The sequence below is a fragment of the Vulpes vulpes genome, chromosome 13 (genome assembly GCF_048418805.1).
Source record: "Vulpes vulpes isolate BD-2025 chromosome 13, VulVul3, whole genome shotgun sequence".
Classification (NCBI taxonomy): domain Eukaryota; kingdom Metazoa; phylum Chordata; class Mammalia; order Carnivora; family Canidae; genus Vulpes; species Vulpes vulpes.
Genome location: NC_132792.1, coordinates 52,308,888 through 52,329,726, shown reverse-complemented (window position 1 = coordinate 52,329,726; position 20,839 = coordinate 52,308,888). Strand labels below are relative to the sequence as shown.

General features: G+C 38.4%; 1 protein-coding gene across 1 annotated transcript in view; it reads left to right on the top strand.

Moving 5' to 3' along the window:
* Nucleotides 1-20,603, top strand: part of STMN2 (stathmin 2) — a 50,102-nt gene extending 29,499 nt beyond the window's left edge. Inside the window, exons 4-5 of the mRNA XM_026012844.2 lie at nt 10,229-10,420; nt 19,236-20,603. Of these exons, the coding sequence (XP_025868629.1) occupies nt 10,229-10,420; nt 19,236-19,295 (252 nt within the window). The 3' untranslated portion in view covers nt 19,296-20,603. The remainder of the gene's footprint in view (nt 1-10,228; nt 10,421-19,235) is intronic.
* The last annotated feature ends 236 nt before the right edge of the window (nt 20,604-20,839 follow it).

Genomic DNA, 20,839 nt, shown 5'->3' with positions numbered 1-20,839 from the left:
CTTCCAGAGACATAGAGCCAGGCTATTTCAAGTAAATATTGCTTTTAAACTACTTAGAACCAAAGATCTTAGACACTAAAAGAGCTTCAATACCTTAGTGCCCTTCTCCCTCCCTTGGATCCCTTATCATAAAAAATTGTCCTACCTTAGTCCATGGTGCATATCCAAGAAAGCATAGCTTTCGGTAACTTAACTCCAGGGTTTGGAGGTGAGGGATGCAGAAGTGATGATTCCTCCCTCTCAGGGTCTATGTCCCATCCCCAGTGTAGTGCATGATTTTCCTTGAAACTATAGACCATCAGATCCTCCCTCTGAAATACCTGTGCCCAGATGTTGCTCTGCCCACGAAAAGTGCCCTCCTCAAGGCCTTATCTAAGCCTTGATGGCATTTTTCTCTCTTTTTCATTGGCCCTTGTTTGTATTACAGCCCTTTTCTTTTCCAAAATCTGTAATTTTTCACAATTAGATGACTAGGAAGCCAAAATAGGAGTGCAATCAGAAATCCCAAGGACTCTACACATAAAGATAGATGTCTGAATACATCTGTACTGACCATGTGACTGTTTAAGTTCATCCCACCAAGATGCTCTTGATCCACCCAAATGGAATTATTTTTAGGCAATTCTTTCCTATATTGTATTTTCCACTGAAAATCGTAATGCATTTTAGGGAGCATGTAGTCACTAAGAATATGCTCCATGCACAGTTTTGTATGAATGGAAACTGCATTTTTATAATAATCTTTTCTTTTATTAATATGTTGTCTATAAAAAACCAATACATTCAACACCTTTATATAGAATAGTTACAAAGAAAACAAAAATAGTCTTTCTCCTGAAAACTGATTTCTCTAACAGTCAAAATGGGACAAAGCCAAACACGTGTCTCTTCATGTATGTGTGTGTATAACGTGTGTGCATGTGCACAAACATATATACATACGTATGTAATATCAGGTAACAAGAAAGACTCAAAGATTAGAAGTCCTCAGATTAAATTTCTTGAACTAGAATATACTTTTAGTTTTGGTCCTTATAGTTGAAAAATCTTCTTATGTCAGAAAAATATACAAAATACAATTTCAATTTTCACCAAAGGGTGAGATTCTTCAAGCATCTGACAAGTATTTCTTTATGTATATGTTTATTATATTTGATCAACTACGGTTATCACAGATGTGGATTTTAAAAGGAGGAAATTGAGCTACTAACCCAAGTCTATGTACAGAAAGTTGCTTTAAAAAATATTTGGCAGGGTTTTTTTTTTGTTATTTATAGCTTTTTTCTCAGTTGTAAAGCAAAATAACTTACAGTTAGCCCATCAAGACTTTGTTGCCAACAGATATAAGTAACTGAATACAACAGTGAGGTATGTTGCACTCAAGGCAGTTCAAGTTCTCTTATATATAGGTAAGAGGCAATGGCAGGTCCTAGGCTGCCATATAGAGATGCTGTGACTCGGTTAGAATAGAAAGTCAGTGACTGAGCTGAGATTAAAACTTTGAGATGAAAATTCAACATCATGGCTCAGAATGTTGCTGGTGTTTCTAGGTAACGTAATTAATTTGAAGGATATTATTAAAGGGAAAAGAACAACACAGAGATTATCAAAATTAACTAGGTAGTCTCATAAAACTCCCTGAGTTAGCTAATTATTGATTCTGATAAAATTCCTACACTCTGACAATGATAAAGTATCAACAATTACACATTTATACAATTGAATTGAGCTAGAAATTGGTCGCATGGCTAAAAGACATTTTACAAATATAATTATCCAGCATTATGACACCAGGAACAATGTTCTTTGAAAGCCTTTAGAATCAGTATTCCTTCACACATCTGGTATTACTTGTTACAATTTTCAAGGCAAAAATCATTTTATAGATTAGTCCTGGTAGTAGGGTTTTAATTAGAAGAAAATATAACTAATTAACGGAAAGTACCAACTTAAAAAATCATTAATTGATTTTATTCTATTGGGTTGTGCCAACTTAATTAGTGCTCATTAGAATTATTAATTCTCCTCAAAGAGCCTCCAGCCAGTGCATATATCTCAGTGATTACCTTCGTGAGGACATGCATATAACCAAAACTCAATTCGACTAGCTAAAGCACAAGTGGGTGTGTGACTAAAACATCTAGGAATGGTTACAGCTTCCAAAACAGCTGGATCCAGATCAAGCAATATGGTCAGATAAAACCTTTTTATATTAGCATCCATCTCTTCCTGCATCTAATGGGTTTCCTAAGACCCAGAATGTTTAGTTTCCAGTGGTGGCTCCCAATTGATTTTCCTCACAAATTAGCCACTCCAACAGGAAGAAGGTTTTTCTTTTCCAAGAGTTCTAACAAAAGTCCTGAGATTGAGTCTCAGTGTCCTGTCCCGGGTCACACACCCAACCTTGAGCCCATCCTTGTGGCCAAGGGGATGCAGTACTTTGATTAGCCAGCCTGCATCACATGACTTGCAGAGGCGGTGATGTAAGTCCCTGCGGAGATATGTGGAGGAGTAGAGCCCTAAAAGAAAATTGAGGTGTTGTTATCCAAAGGAGGAGAATGGACTTAGACAAGCAAAATTACGGATATCTACAATTTTTATCTGTAAGGGTTTAGTGTTAGTATAACAATTGGAATAACTATTTAGCTCATACACTAGTGAATCGGTGATTCTCCTAGCCCTGCCAACAGGAAAAAAGACAGTCTCTGCAGCTATGTAGAAGAGTGCTGTCCAACAGAAACATAATGTAAGCCACATATGTACTTTAAATTGTTCTAGCAGTTACTTTTTAAAAAGTGAAAAGTAACATGAAAGAGCCATATGTGGCTAGTAGCTACTAAGCTGGACATCACAGATACAGATAATTAGACCAGAAAAATGTTAGTCAACCATGGAGGCATTTTAGGCCTAACTTTTTCAAATTGGTACCAGATAATTATTCGGTTTCAACTTTACTATTTTTTTACATGTTTTCTAAAAATAACATTGACAGAGAAACTCCACAAGATACAAAGAAACTTCCATGCTATGATTTCAATCTGTACATGATCAGAACCAACCCAGGTGAAGTTTAGGACCTACTGTTAAGTACCAGGATCTCCTAAATCTCACTCACACTTTCTTATTTGGCTTCCATTGGCTCTGCATTTGCTTGTCAATCCTCATGGTGGGGAGAGAGCTTCTCAGGCCCAATTTTCACCTATCGGTCTCTCTTCTGGTATTCAACTTCATTATTTTTTTTGTAGCACTTAGCACAATTAGTAAGCATATGCTTATTAGGTCCTGTATTCCCCTTCATTAGATTATAAAGTCAATGAAGGTAGGAATTGTGTCTTTTGTTATTAGTCCCTAAGGAATAGTACTAAAAATATTTTTAAATGAATAAATAAATGATAATTTTCAGAGCCAAACATTAAAGTAGCAATATGTAACTTGTTTTGACTTTTTATTTCATCTTCAGATCCTAAAACAAAATTATAGTCAATACATTTCCAAAGGATATACTCTGAAGGACCCTAAATAAACTCTACCATCCACAGAATTCTTAGTCTGGGAAAAAATCACTCAATTAACAGATATTTATTAAGCACCTACTATTTAACTGGCACTGTTCTAGCTACTAAAGATGCTTCATCAACCTTATTCCAATTGCGAAGAAATAGCTAATAAATAAGTATATAATACATCACATGACACCAAATAAAGCAGGGCAAGGGTAATTAGTAGTGCAGAGTGAAAGGCACTATTCGTATGGGGTGATCTTTCTTAAATATGAGAACGTTTGGGAAAAAAAAAAAGAGCATAAAGGAAAGGATTAAGCTCTACAGCTCTTCTCCCAGGGTAGAGCATTTGAAGTAAAGAGATTAGCAAGTACAAAGGCCCAGGGGTAGGAGTGTGCTAGGACAGTTTAAGAAATAATACAGAGCTCAGTGTGGCTCTGAAGCAGAAGGACCAAGGGGTGACTAGTAGGAGGAATTGAGGTCAGCAGATAACATTTTAATGACTTGACTTTGACTTCAGCTGAAATGGGAGACCATTGAGATAGATAAAACCATTTCACTACTTGATGTGAATCACAGCATTTTTCAGAAAAATCTGCTTAAATGAGCTGAGTGACTGCAAAAATGAATAGTGTTAGATAAATAGAGAAGACATAAAAGTGTTCTAGACTAAGAGAATGGTTCCGGAACTAAGGATACTCAGAGGCAAGAATACATACATGACATGTATTTTCAGGGCAATGGATAGACCAGCGAATTAGTGGACTTGGGTAGGGAGTTAAGAGTAGTGAGGTAAGGTTGTGGAGGGCCTTGAATGCCAGATTAGGCATACTCAAACTCTATTACAAGAAACATAAAAAAATCGCCAAAGGCTTTCAAAAATACACAGATGTCCAACCTGACCCAGTGGTCAGCAACATTTTGTCCTGGATCTATTTCCTTTCTCATAGTTACAAGTTTTAAAAGATTATGCCTATCAAGCATACTATTAATATTAATAGTGGTATAATATTAATATAATAGTATTACTAAATTAATATAGTAATATTAATAAAGTCCTTTTGTCATGGTTATAGTCAATGGAATCCACAACTGCTAATTAATATTTTTGATTATCATAAAAAATAAGCATTTTCTCACTGACTTAATTCTAAGTCAATATGAATATAAAATTAGACATAGACATAAAGGCAAAATATGATTTCTGATAAGGCTTTTAAAACATTAAAAAAGCTTATGACCCCCTCTCCCTTCCTTTGGTACCATCGAAATGCCTGCTTCTGGGGGTTTAGGGACCACATATGGGAGCCAGTGACCTAGGCTATGTCGTGGAGGCCTTCTGGGTTTTCAGCTGGAGGGCTACCACTGAGTCATCTCCACATGGGCTCAAACTCACTTCACCATAAACATTTTGGCAGTGTCCCCAATTCCTCACTTCATCTGTTGACACTAATGCAGCATTGACCATCTGGTTACTAGGTTGAACAATCCTCCTTTGAACCAGAATTAATGCCCCATTGATTGGTTCATAAAAGAAATTTGTTATACAAGAAATGAGCCTTTTCCCTGCTTTCTCTCCTCTCTTTGATTATCTCTGGGAATCAGTGTTTGCTGCCATGAGACTGTATTATCTCAAGAGGTCAGCTTGAAGCTCATATTTTGAAATCAAAGTTTCCATACTGCAACTGACCCACATGGGTGAAACAATATAAACATTTGTCATCCATCCATTCAGCCAGCTGGCCAGCCAGCCAGCTGGCCAGCTAGCTGGCCATTTATTCATTCAACAAACGTTTAGCGAGAAATAGCAGGGCTAAGCTAAACATATCCCAGTTGGCCCAGGACAACTCCAGCTTATTCCTACTTGTTGGATATCATTATTATTTCAATTTCATAAGTGCCCAAGTTTGGACAGTAAATTATATGGTCATCCTAAGCCAAGCATAGTGTTTAAGAGCATCTTTAAATGCACAGTGGATAAGAACGTATGCTTAAGACAATACCTGTGATCTAAGTTGGTTCTACCACATAATAGCTGTGTGACCTAGGACAAGTCACGAACCTGTCTATGTCTTATTTTACCCTTCTATAAAATAAGATCAAAAATAGGATGCTTGTCATGGAATTAACGTGAGAAACAGAAGTCTTATCCTACATGAAGACACATGACAAGCACTGTGGGACATTTAGCTATTATTATGCAAAAACACATCTGGTTCCTTCCCACAGAGACTGTATAGTCCAGCAAACACAATTTTTTAGAATTTTATTTTATTTAAATTCAATAAAATAACATATAATGTATTATTAGTTTCAGAGGTAGAGTTCAGGGATTCATCAGTTGCATATAACACCCAGTGCTCATTGCATCACACAGCCTTCCTTAATGCCCATCCTCCCAGTTACCCCATCCCCCCACTCAGCTCCCCTCCAGCAACCCTTAATTTGTTTCCTATAGTTAAGATTCTTTTATTGTCTCCCTCTCTGATTTCAAAACTCACAATTTTATAAAGAAAAGAAGTTCATTATTAACAAAGATATTGAAATATTACCATACATTTCATAGATATTTTCAAATATTATAAAATATTTATCAAGTTACAAAGAAGGAGAAACAGTTTGATAGGTACCAAAGTATATAAATAGGTCTGCCCGAAACTACCAGTGGCTTGAAAAAAATGAGTGTTAGGAAAAAATGATGAAAATGTGAGCATTCTAATGACACGGATAACATCTCACCCTAACATAGGTTGAATCACAAAGAGTACTACTCAAACCAGTTCATCGAGATAATTGGCATACTGACAATATTGGCACATATCAACTCCAAAGTCTCTGAATCTCTAAAAGAATGATGCTTATTTTTAACAAAATGGCATAAAGCGGACCATTAGTCACCGAACGTGGTAAACTTTCATTTTCTGTTTGTTGGCATCGCATAGATGACAATTGAAGTTGCATCCAGGAAAAGAGAAGGTGGTTTGTACAGCCATGGATTAGGAACTAAATTGTTAGATTATTTGTAGTTCAACATTTGGGAAAGCATCTGCTCCTTAGAGAATGGGACACCTGGTCCACAGAACCCTCATGGGTACTCTCCCCTCCAAGAAGAACACCCCCGTGGTTCTTGTCCTAGGAGTTCACTAAAGTAAACACATTACACGCTTTAGCAGAAGAGCTCATTCTAAAGGCCTTTGGGTTTTAATCGTTTTTAAATGTTTATTATGCTTCTCATTGTTCAATACAAAGTGAATATGGCACCCTTTTGTTTTACATGATTATATTCAATTATCTTATTTTAACAAGACATTATTTATGGTTCCAACTGGGTCACTAAAGTTTTTTCATCATTAACAGTAAAGCCAATAATTAGACACATCCTCTAACCTAACGTTGTAAAGATGCTCAGGTACTAGGGGATCCAGTGTCTGATAAATGGTTCTAGTTAATGGCAAGTAATATATCCAAATGATGAAGGGGGACAATAAAATGAAGGGCTAGAAATGTGTTCACTTCCAAAATAAATGAAACACTAGCACCATGTAAAATATAGTCTTAAATCTCTTATGTGTATGTAAAATAAAGTGAGTTTTATATACCACTTAACTCAAATTTATCTTCCATTTCATTTGTATAGTAATTAAATTCATACTCGGTAATACAAGGAATAGTAATGAACCCCTTTGGAAAATGTTAAAGTGTTCCTAAATGTATAATAACTCTTCTCTCTGTCTCATTATTTTTCCCTTCACGTAGGTCTCATGCAATCATTTCAGTGATACTGAGTTCAGTTGAGGAGGTTTATGCATAGAAAAGGTGTTCACCAATTCTCGGTCTCCGTTATTATAATAACAAGGTGGAGAAGGATCCCTAATCTCCCAGAATGTCATGTTGGATGTCTCAGTTCTATAAATAGTTTGTCTTGACGTTTGCATTATATCAGCTGATGATTATCATGCCCTAATTTTCCATTTCAGTGTTTCAGTGATCTTCTATATTAGGCACATACTGTTCAGAGATGGTCCTCCATGGTCAGGCCCTTTTCCCTCAAACAATTTATTTTTAACAACTTTTATCGAATCCTACCTTTCAAGCCTCCCAGTGGGAGTTCTTTTCTGCTAATCTGCCCAAGCAAGGAATAAAATAAAAACACCTTTTCCACCATGTAGTGAGAACTTTACTCCAGCCAAAATGTAGGGAAATGCTTCCACTTTTGTCTAACACATATTTTTATTCTATATCCTCACATATTTATTCTATATCCCCTATATTTTAGGGCAGTTTTCTGAACTAAATGCTCATTTGTTGAGAAATATTAGAATCATAACCAATTTTCTTCCTTGAGGCTGTGACTGGGAGATAAAGGTGTATTTTTTTTTTTAAGATTTCTTTATTTATTTGAGAGAGAGAGAGAGCAAGAATGGGAGGGAGAGAGAGAAAGAGAATCGCCAGCAGACTCACCAGTGAGCGCAGAGCCTGTTGGGGGGGCTCGATCTCACAACCCTGAGATCACCACATGAGCTGAAACCGAGTCAGAGGCTCAACCAACTGAGCCACCCAGGTGCCCCTGGGAGATTAAGGTGTATTTATGAGAGAATCAATTTCTTCTCACGAATAAAGTCAGAGAAGTTGTAAGCAGTGATATCTGGGTGCTAGGCTGTGAAAGAAGGAAAAGGAGCATGATTGTCTTCAGCAGTGGCATTACGGAGACCTTACAAGCTGAGTGAGAGACCCCAAGACTGTTAGCTCTGCTGAAGAATGTGTGTAAAAGTTGAGTATTTGTGAGGAGAAACCAAGTTAGGGCACCATAAATATTTTCCTCAGTGTGGCATTCTTTCCATAATCAACTTCATGTCATGTATTTTTTAAATGGACATGAGCCTCAAATATTTGAAACACAGGTAATCATTAGGTCCTAAAAATTGATTAGTTGAGACAATGGTGACTACAGTGTTCCCTCTGGATGACAACAGGCACTAGAGGCAGGAGCAGCCCTGAAGTGGCCTCGCATGGTTTGGCAGGTCTTCATCATTTAGCAGCTGCCTCACATGTGAATGCTCTGGACTGCCTTCTGTTTCTGTTTCACCCCATTAATTGTGCTAAAGAAATACACTTGACACCTATGCTGGGTAAGCTCATTTAGCCCCAATGGCTGCAAAAGTACTAACGCCATTAACAGAGGCATTTCAAATGCAGCCAAACGCTGCACCCAGTAAGGCAATAGGCCTCTCTCCATTACTGATGATGGGGCCTGTGGGAGTGTTTGTCCCCACAAACCAAATGTGCCCCACCAAAGAATGACGTTTTGAAAAGGCATGTGCTGCAGTATTGCCCTTTTAGACCCCAGGGCTTCCCTTCTCAATTCCATTCGCCTGCTGTCTCCTGGCTGTCTTTTTTTTTTTTTTTTAAGATTTTATTTATTTATTTGCTTATTCATGAGAGACACACAGAGAGAGGCAGAGACACAGGCAGAGGGAGAAGCAGGCTCCCTGCGGAAAGCCTGATGCAGGACTCAATCCCAGGACCCCGGGATCATGACCTGAGCCCAAGGCAGATGCTCAACCACTGAGCCACCCAGGTGCCCCTCCTAGCTGTCTTTAGGTCTTTTGCAAAAGAAAATTAAGAATGCAAATATAAACTATAAATTAAAACACAGTTTTAAAAGTGCCACAGTAAATTTGAGCACCTGAAAATTAAGTTACTCAGCTGCCCCTTGATAATGACCCATGTAACTGTCTCTGTGAGCTGCTACAGTGAGGAACAGCAGGCATGTTCCAGGCCCCTTGCCCTGGATCCACCAGAGAGAAACTTTACACATACACATACATACACACACACACACACACACACATACTCACACACACACATCTCTAGTCCGTCTGTCTCTGTCAAAATTCAGTAATACTGGAGCTGTAAAGAAGCAAAATCAATGTAGGATGCTTTACCAATAGTCCCACCTAGAGGCGGGAGGATGAACCAGCTAGAAAATACTTTTTCATTGCTTCCCAAGAGGCTCCGTTTGAATTTGAATTTATTCTGTGTTAACACTTTCTTCATCTGGCTCTGATGCTTCTGCTCTAATCACTAAGTAACCACAGGGTTTTAAAGATGACCCAGATGACCTCAGCATGTTCAAGTGGAGGCCAGAACAGAGACTTTCTATTTTCTGTGGCCAAGTGGACATTAACTTTGCACTGCTCACAAGTCTCCAAAGAGAATTTGGCTAAAGAAAGAAAAACAGGCAGGTTGGGGTTGGGGCGGGGAGGTATAGGTGGTGGAATGACTGAGAAAATGAACTTGACAATTTGATTGGCTAGAGTTGAAGAGCTTACTGCAAAAAACTCAGTGTACAGGTGATCAAAAAATGGGGCAGGGAAAACACGAGAACTTGCCCCAATCTTATCCAGTGATTAACTGCAGCATTCCAGGTTGCATAAATGCTTAGCAGCAACTTATTCTCAGAAACAAAACCAAAAAGTCCTTCATAGGGATTAAATGCTTCTTCTAAGATGGGGCATCCAACAATTTCACAGCTGAAATCTCAGCAAACCCCATCTCCCAGCGAACCACATTCTACAGAAAGCTCTAAGCCATGCAGATGAGTACTGAACAGTGCTCAAGGCTAGAAGTAGTGTTCATTTGAAAAGAACACTCTCGAATCAGCAGACCACTGTTCCGCCAGGCTGGCATTTGGGTGACTATAAGATGGATTTGTTTTTCTTCCCCAGTCTCAGGAGGCCCAGGTGCTGAAACAATTGGCAGAGAAGAGGGAACATGAGCGAGAAGTCCTTCAGAAGGCTTTGGAGGAGAACAACAACTTCAGCAAAATGGCGGAGGAAAAGCTGATCCTGAAAATGGAACAAATTAAAGAAAACCGTGAGGCTAATCTAGCTGCTATTATTGAACGTCTGCAGGAAAAGGTAATCCCAACAAAGTGGGCATTAGCATGCATTCACATGCAACACAGCTGGGTGGCTTTCCAGTTCCCCGGGCACCAGAGACTTAGTCAAAACTTGCTTCAGGTGCAGAGACAGCCAACCCCTTGGGCAGGTTCTCCCCTCGTAGCATTGACTTCGTGGGCACTGCAACATGGTAGAGGAATGGGGATCCAACACTAGAGCTAGAATCGTGTCAGATTTTTTAGTGGTGAAGGGATTCAGGGAGGCTGATTCATGCTTTTCAAGTACATAAAAGATTTCTGTGCAAACCTTAAGAGCTGATCTATTAGGAAAATATTAAATTGAAATATGAGCCATGCCATACAAATATATAATATTAATAAGTAGTGATAAATATGATAAAACTATGTTCAATATTTACTATTTAATTTAGATGTAATATTAAATACATAACTATTTGGGAAAATGTGCTTGTCAGAAAAGAACAGAATATCTATGAAAAATGGGAAGCTGATACTCTCCATGTAGGAAAAATCTACTTGGCAAACTAGAGTATGATGATCGCATGGAACCAAAGCAAAGGGGACCTAGTAGAGGATGCTCATTTCCTCAAGTTCTGGTATCCTGGTGCCTTTCTGCTCACCACCACTCCCCTCCATCGGGATGAGCAGTGCTGGAGAGCCTCTGGAAAATGTTCTCTCTTTCCCTTGTGTGGGCTCTACTGCTGTCTACCACCACCACCACCCAGGAAACTTTCCTTTGAAAATGTATAGTATAGCTATGAATAGTTTAGCTTTGTCTATCTCCAGAAATTGGATTAAGCATGAAGAAATATGATTTTTGAGAAACGATGTCTCGGTCCTTTTCTGAGCAGTTGCCTCCTGCGCCAGTAGTGAGTGCTATCACATGTTGGCAATGGAGAGCGAGGTAGGACTGTCCCTGTTGTCAGAGCATGTAGAGTCTAGACAAGATCAGCCTCCTGTTTTCTAAGTATTTCTTAGGAAGACTCATGTCCTCTTAGAATTAGCCCATCTCATCTAAGAATCAGACAGCCCTACTCTGATGTTTGCATCTATTCTGATGTCTCTGTTTTTTATCTCATTCTCTGATTACAAATATCAGGCCAGAACCAAAGGAAATCAGGTACAAGACCTAAAAATATATGCCCTTAATTCCATGGAGATTTTTGTGGGCATCTGAGCTCTTGAGGAATTTGTGAAAGCATTGCTGGGGAAGCATGTGTGGGCTCTGAGACAGCAGTAGGACACTGAGGCTCTCGGATGTGTGTTGAGAAAGTGCTAGATGACCTGGGAAATCCACTTCAAGCCTTGGTCAGAACCTTAAAGTTAAAATGTAATTCACTTATATAAACTAGTGCTTCCATACTCTCAGAACATTGTGTTTCATCTAAGTGCATCAGGTCAGAATTTGAAGGTGGCACTTTGGCTCTCTGCATGTTACACACGGTGGTTCCATAGGAAGTGCTTTGCTGAGATGCAGGAGAGCAAAGGTCCACTGGCTAAAACTTATGCCCCTCACCTTGAACCATTCAGTCTTCCTCCATTTGCCCTCTGTTCACACATTTCTGCCCAACCAAGGAGATTCTTGCTGACTGGTACTGGTACCATGGACAGCAGAAGACCACCATGTCTTCTGTTCTTGATAATTATGACTCAATCATCTCATATCCTTGGCCCCTAAAAATTAAATCGAGTGGAGCTTCTAGGTAGGAATGGGACGTGCTGGTCATATTTCAGGATTTTCAATTAGGCCTTAGTATCGAGTACAAGATTTCTATCATTGACAATAAGGATCATTATTGGTTTTGAAATTACACACATGTAAATATACAGCATGTCCCTCTTGATTTCAATTATAAAATGGTACATAAAATTTGCATGTTTTAATTAGTATTTCCAGAAGTGTTGGATTTTAATAAGCAATTTCTTTTTTACTGTGTGTTTCTTTTCACTCCCTCCCTGTCCAGCACCTTGTTGCCTTCTTCCCCATTCTCACCCAGATCTAATCTCCACCCCCTTTCAGACACACATGCATACAGACATGCAATTTGTCCTAGAAATAATCAACCTGTGGACAGTTTAGCCTTCCTGACATGAAGCTGCAGAATCTCCACAAGTGGGACCCAGGCACCTACATTTTTTAAAAACTCTCCAGATGACTCCAGGTTTGAGAACTAGGGGTTTATAGCCCATTCTGACTTAAATCTCAGCTGACAGTATTCTATCTCATGCTGAATAATGCAGCCCAGATCATTTTTAAGACCACATTTCCCCTGGTATTTCATAGCCACAGAGACGTTTTTCAAATCTAATGGGATCTTTGGCCAGAGTTAGCCAAGATCTATTACCTTCTCCATAAAGTAGAGAGATTCCTTGGGGATACCAAATTTGCTTCCATTACTTCCTACGTTTTCTTTTTCCTAAAATAAGACAAAGTAAGTTTCTTATTATGACCAATATCTAGCCTTTTGTCTGAATGAAATTACTACAATGAGATTAAAATTTTAAAAAGAATCAATAATAATAGTAATGTTGAAAATACATGAAATTGCTAATACACATAAGCTGTTCTGGAATCTGATGCATCAAAAGTTGATTACCACTGAAAATGAGATCTATTAATGAGTTAGTTATTCACTGAGTATTTATGGAGTACTGACTATGTGCTTAGAAATCTGGAAGGGGATGTAATATCAAAGAGCATTTACTAACCATCTCTTTCCCCATGCAGACAATATAAAGCCCAGCAAAAAATAACAGCGGCAAAAATTAGAGAATAAGTTAACATATATTATGGACCAATATAGATAGTAAATACAAAAGCACTGGAAAATGTTAGTAAAAATAAATCCACATCAAGGCTAAGACACAAACTTTCCACCATTTTGACAGGCCTCACTAACCCTATCAATTAGCCAGAGACGTGATACAATTTCATGTGAGCTTTTGCCAGCACTCTGCCTCCATCTGCCCCCCATGCCCCTCTTGTACATCCAAGCAGAGCATGTCTTCCCATGATGTCCATGTTTTTTTTTAGTGTCATTCACAGATAAATTCCCACAAACTTCTTGGAAACCCAGCCATGTTAGCTCAAAGTCCCTAGCTAAAACCGAAAGCCTAAAGCAAAAACAATCTCAGCTGAACTTTAGAACATACTGAAGTGTTCTTTAAACTAAGAGATTTTTTTTAAAGATTTTATTTACTTATTCATGAGAGATAGAGAGAGGCAGAGACATAGGCAGAGGGAGAAGCTGGGTCTCTGAGGGAAGCCTGATGCAGACTCAATCCCTGGACCCCGGAATCACACCCTGAGCCGAAGGCAGACGCTCAAATACTGAGGCACCAAGGTGTCCCTAAACTAAGAGATTTTGATGTGATTGTCTGGGGTGGAATCCAGAGATCAGTATTACTTTTAATATTTGCCAGTAGGTGCTAATATTCAGCAGGAATTGAGAACCACTGAGCTAAAGACTTCTTAAATATGCTTTGTTATGTTGTCACAAATTATATTTAAATATTTTTTATCTTTGTGCTATAAAACTGTCCCTTTTTCCTTCAGAAACGAGGGTTACACTTTTTTTTCAATATCTGTTTTCATAGCATCTCATATCAACACTCCAGCTTATTATATAGAAAAGAATCAAATGTGGAGAAAGGTGTAGAAAAAGGAATGTCTATGCCACAAAGAGCTACACTAGACTGATCTGTTTATGTCACTCAAATTGAAATTACACATACCCAACAGTCTTCAAATTGAGTGACATAAATAGTCATGCCCAGGACTCAAAAGTGTAGTTTGTGGACTATGATTGACACTCTGGTGAAGTTTACAATGTTCCTATTCTTGGCATAGTATAATAGAAACAGACACTGAGACAGAGATGGAGACAGGAAGAAAAGTACCTGTTCCTCCATGCAGAAAGGATTAATGACACTTTCTTCCTCCCTGAATGTGTCCTTCCTCTCCTAACACTCAACAGTATCCTGTAGAAAATTCACTCCCTGGCCCATCAGAAACCCTGAGTAGCAACAGCTGTCCATCAAACTCAACCAGGATCTGTAGTGGATAATTCTGAAAAATCAGCTAAAGCAGATATAATCATTTTAACAATAATACATACATTCATTAAACAAAAAACTTTAACATCAAACATTTAAATGTACAGCCAGTTACCAATCTTTTGATATAGGCCAAGACCTTTTTGAGAAATGAATCAGTCCTTGTCCCCGCCCCCCACTTTCCACCTATATCATATTAGCCATGATGTACAGTTTCAATTTCTGTAAAATTGGATGAGGACTAAAGATATCTGCAAAATAATATGGATATATATAAGATCTTAACAACTTTTCTTTTTTACAATTTCCCCTGGCTTTTGTAGTTGATCCAATATCGGATCATAATACCCTTTCTCACGTATTTCCAAAGCTTTCCCTCCACCCTGACAATTTTCTATTACTGTAATATTTAATTAAATTATGTAATTAAAATTTCAACTAGCTAGTCAAACAGGCTGGAAATATCATTGACCACAAAGCAATATGTAATTCAACTAGGGAAAGGGAAAAGTATGTGGAAATAAAAAGGAAGAGCCTATAGCTTCACAAGCAACCCAACATTTAGGAGATACTAGAATGATGGGGGGGGTGGCAATTGTTGGCTAACCTAGCAGGTCAATTAAAAGGACTTCTACTCTTATAGAAGTTGAATTCTTATTGAATTATCCACTTAATTCAATGGTGTCACATCTTCTTGCTTTTATAGCTCTATCCCACCATTCACTAGCCACTGCCAAGGCTGCCCAGACCATAATATTGTAACAAAGACCAAAGGAACTTTCCATAGTGTTCAGGAGTGAGAGAACCAAAAAACGCAGGCAACCTTGACAGCTACTTTACCTAGCCAACCACAAAGGACAGTACTTAGGAAATAAGAGACATTGTTTTAGTATAATTGATAATTTCACCTCTGATACAGAAAAGTTGGAGTGAAAACACTGTAGCCATTACTTCAGTGATTATCACATCGCATAATATGATATAGCTTAAAATAATAAAAATAATTTGAGGGACTAGGATTCTGTGATTCTTTGCCTAAGGCACAATTTTGATGTTGTATAACTCTTTAGATAGAGATCTCAACCATTATTAATTTTCATCTATTATCAATTTTTATTCTTTTATCTGATTTTTATTTGTTGGGGGGGTCATTCTCATTCATGAGTGCCATTTACGTAACTATTTACCATTGAGCTTGTCTCATGAATGAATAATGAAAGAAAAAGAGGAGTTAAAACTAGCCCTTACTGATAGCTCCTTGTGGGCCAGCCATTTTGCCTGTGCTAATGTATTTAATCCAAACAATAACCCTGTAAGGAGATACTGTTATTGTCCTCATTTCACATCTAAGGAACTTTGTCCTTAGAGAGGTTAAGCCATTTGGTCAAGATCACAAAGCCAAGTAGACCACAGAGTCTGGATTTGAAGCTGTGCCTTTTTGATTCTCACCCTTTATACTAAGCTAAAGCTACAATTCCTTGCCAATCTTCAAGCACTGCTCAGTAAGCAGGCTTGGCAGTACCATTGGAAGTTTTTATTCCGGTGACCACTGTCATCTTGATATATGACAATGTGCCTTCCTGGCACCAACAGCTCACTCCTGACCCCTCTTTTGTTTTGCAAGTGCATGGTCATTTGTAAAAAGAATTCTTGATGATATTGATTGACCTCATCTTGCATTTGAAATAGACTCATGTAGCAGAATTTCATAGATGGAACTGATACTCTAGGTCATCTGATTCAAGTCCCTGGTTTGTGTTTGATACCTAAGGCAAAGGAGACATTAAAAGGTAAAGAAAAAAAGGAACACCTCATATTCTTGGCTTTGACCCAGAAATCTCTCTAATCACATTTTCTTAGGGAATCAGAATTTTTCCTAAAACCATCTTTCATACACTTTTGCATATCAAGGGAATAATTGCATGCAATCCTAAAATATGATTTATTACACCTCCCTTATATTGATGGAAGGAAGGAGGGAAATTGCAGAGAACTTTGTGAATATAGATCTGCTTCAGACTGTCTCGCCATGTGTCTGACAGCGCCTGATGAATAGTAGAAGCTCAATAATGAAATGAATGTTATCAGAGGCTAGCCTTGACTGTTTGATGAGCTTTCTCAGAGTATCACAACTACCTTAGTAACTTCTGACAACTGCAATTTCCTGATTTAAAAAAAGAAAAAGACTATGTTGAAAACCACATGCCTTCTGCATGTCTGCCCTTTGATTCTCCCACGTTCATATCATAAAGTCACATTGCAATTTCATGGTTATATATTTGGTGATTTGATGATTGCAAAGTTTTCCAAATAATAGATTTACCAAAATACCTGAAATAACAATATTTTTCCTAAAAAGCCAGAATGTATTTAACTTCCCTTTTTTATGTCTATTTCAAGCTCACGGATCTATTTGTTCTTTTCTGTAGCAAAACCTATTTCCTTATGACTAATTTTGAGTTTAATAAGAAATGTGCTCCAGAGCACCCAATAATACTAATTATAATTCTCCCTATTATATTATAAATTTGAATTTGTATCAATCTTTAGACGTAGATCTCTGTTATTTTGTTCTAGTAAACTGATGGCCTGGGCTTTTTCCTAATTTTTGTCAGAGCTCAGCTCTCACTAATTAGTTTCTTTGTGAGAAAGATTTTGCTGCATCTTTTTCCTCATAATGGCAGGACAAAAAGAAGGCAGAGCCAGCTATAGCCACACTACTTTCTCTGTGACATTTCTAAATGGGACACATATAACTTCCCTATATGTCTTTATCCCCTTCTCGACATGGCTTTTAAACATACATGAAAAGCTCTTTTAAAACAATTAAATAAAATTGCATTTAAACTCTCTAGAGTCAACTTCCTGCTTAACTCCAATTCTGTCTTTCAAGGAAGTATGTAAGATGTTATATGCCTTTTTTCTCCCAGCACCTACATTTGAAAAGACACATTTTCCATGCAACTATTAAATTTTCTCTTTCTACTAACATTGAGCTTACATAGCCGTGGTTAGCAGAGTGGGCTGTAGAATCAGGCTCCCTGACATGGGGTCCCAGCTCTGCCGCTTGTTAGCTCTGTGATCTTGGGCAAGTGACGTACGCTTTCTGTGCCTCAGTTACTTCATCTGTCAAATGGGAACCAGAATTACGCCTCTACCATGGGACTGTTGTGAGGAGGAAGGGAATTTAACAGGTAAAAATCTGTATTCATGCAGAACTGATCACATGTTAGGTGCCTAATCAATGCTCAGCATTATGAAGAACACAGTAAACAAAGACTCATTGAGATTAAGAGTTTAATGATAAGATTTACTTTATAGCTGGTCAAGGTCTTTGCCCCTGAACTAAGGGAATCCACAAGAAATTTCTGGAGTTATAGGAGGAAAAAAATAGCTGTGTAAATAATACACTAAGTAGAAAAGTAATACTAATAATCATCGGCATTTTGAAATTTCAATTCAAGAAGCAATTATTTAGTACCTATGGTATGCAAGACAATGGGCATATAGTCATTTAGTACAGAACCATGTACATCTACCTTTCCTCTCAGTTCCCTCCACAGAAAGTTCAGTTCCCAAACCAAGCTTAGTGCCTCAGTTCCTCAGGTAAATAAACATCCACCAATCATGGGCTTAGCGCAAAACACTCTACTATGCCCAGCAAGTGTAACTAAAGTGAGAAAATGCAGTCCTGGCCCTGCGTGAGCTTATATATAAGCATCTACTTAATATAAAAGATGAGACAAAAACAGAAATACCCAGAGCAGAAGTTAAAATAAAAGGGCTGCCACCTATTTGCCACATAAGCAAAGATTTGTGCAGGTGTTCAAATGGAAAGTAAGGTTAATTTTATTTTGTGGTCTCCTAAAAATCTTCATGGAGGAAGATGTAACAACCACATGCTTTAAAGAGCAAGTTATGATCCTGACAAAATAGAGACAAAAGACTAGGAATCTCAAGCATTAAAAATTGCATGAAAAGACAATTTCATTATATGGAAACATCAAGTATGTGTGTGTTAGAAAAGAATGGAGGGTAAGGCTAGAAAGGTCATTTGGAGTCAAGTTTTGAAAGGCCCTGACTACCAGGGCAAGCATTTAGGAGGCATACAAAAAGTCATCTTCCTGCATCTAATCCTCTCAAAGTGTCCACTGGCAATTATAAAGCCCTTAAGGGATGCCTGGGTGGCTCAGTGGTTGAGCATCAGCCTTTGGCTCAGGCCATGATCCCAGGGTCCTGGGATCGAGTCTCACATCAGGTTCCCCTCGGGGAGCCTGCTTCTCCCTCGGCCTATGTCTCTGCCTCTCTCTTTGTGTCTCTCATGAATAAATAAATAAATAAAATCTTTTTTTAAAAAAAAGCCCTTAAAATATTCGGGAGGAGGAAAAACACCATTAAAATGAGAGGGCAAACAACAATGTGATATTTTAGTGCTATTTCCTAGATTTATACAGTAGCCATCATATTGAAAATTCTCTGAATCATATGACCTCTTGATCATAGTTTTGATCAAATGCAGCATTAAGGTTTTTTTAGACTCTGTAAGGCTTACAAGATCCTCTGTAATGTAACACTTCTTGGGTCTCTTGTTGTCATTTCTCCTGAAATGAGAACAGTCCTTAAAGGGAGACACCGAACACCTGGGTGATTTCCAGGGAGAATGTGTATCGTGTACAGGAGTAAGCAGGCCTTCCTGGTTCTCTGCGGAGCAGACAACCAGGCTCTGTGACGTTGCTTCTCCCTTTGGTGTTTTCCAGGAGAGGCATGCTGCGGAGGTGCGCAGGAACAAGGAGCTCCAGGTGGAACTGTCTGGCTGAAGCGATGGAGGGTATGGCACGCCCTACCATTAGGAAATCCCCCTGCCTATATTATAATGGATCATGCGATATCAGTATGGGAAATGTATGACATGGTTTAAAAAGAACTCATTATAAAAAACAAAAAACAGAATCAAAAATTAAAAAAAAAAATTCAATGCGGTCTCTTTGCAGAATGTTTTGCTTGATGTTTAAAAAATACCTTGGATCTTATTTTGTAAATACTTACATTTTTGTTAAAAAATACAAGTATTGCATTATGCAAGTTATTTCATAATCTTACATGTCCTGTAACAGGCTTTTGATGTCGTGTCTTTCCACTCAAATGAATTTGCTAGGTCTGTTCTGTTTGAAGCCCTCATGTTGAACTCCATTCCCTGCCCTTTTCATTCCAACAGAAAAATGAGGTCAGTAGACAGTCTATGGTGCTAGAAACCCACCATTGCCTAATGACCTAGACGGCTTTGTAATCTCTGAATTTGACTAAGACCATACCTAGGTTACAGGTATTATGATTCCACGCAAACCTCCACATTTGTTCACTCATAATCTACTAACTGCCTAGAAACCACAAAACCAGGCTAAGAAGAGAAAAATACACCAATCATAGCATTTACTTCTGCTTCTACTGGATTATGTGCTACAAATGTGCTTTGGCGTTAGAAAGGGATGGATGAGAAGACAGATCTGAGATCAGTCTGGGTAGAAGCAGAAAGCTGAACCTTTTAAAACTGCTGAACACAGATCCAAATCCACATGGTTCAAGCAGCCGTGAAATCGCTCTTCATGAAGTGGGCTTAATTCTCTAGTTTAAGTTCTTTTGATGGAATGAATTAATTAATGTGTCAGGTGGCTTATTTGTGGATGCCATGATTGATGATGTTCATTTTAAGCTCTTACCTATAGTACAAGTACATGATGCTACTGAATATTTTTCCACTTGGAAACTGTGAGCTGGTTGTTGCATTAAAACACACGTACAAACAAGATCAAAAACACTGCGGACTTTCACTCAAGCTGGTCTTTCTTCCCCAGTGTGAGGCAATCCTGCCTATTAAAATAAAAAGAAATTACTCCATCTGTGAGGGCTGATACAGCTAAGGGGGGTAGGCAGGGCGTTTGTGCCAACTAAGAATCACCAGACACCCACCATAAGTACCTATCGCAGTTTTGAAGTCGTTTCTCCCCCAAATCCCAACTCCTGAAGGTTGCTGCCTGCATATTTACTCTTCATTAGTGCTATTTTCCTGTATGTCATTGTGAGCAAGCTGTGATTAATAAAGAATTGGAGTTCTGTGAACTAATAAAGGTGCCGTCTGTTCTCTTGCCCCTTCATGGACCCGACCCCGGAGTTCAGATTTTTAAAGGGTGCCCACTGGATTAGCCAATCTCCTAAGCAAAGAGACAATAATTAGAGTTTGAAGGAAACCAGTGCCCTGCTGATTCACTTCCCTTCTGGAACAGCAGGCGGCATCTCTTTTCTCTCTCCTTCTGACAGGCCAGCACGGCAGGAGAGGTCTCCAATCTGTTCCCCTTAAAAGCAT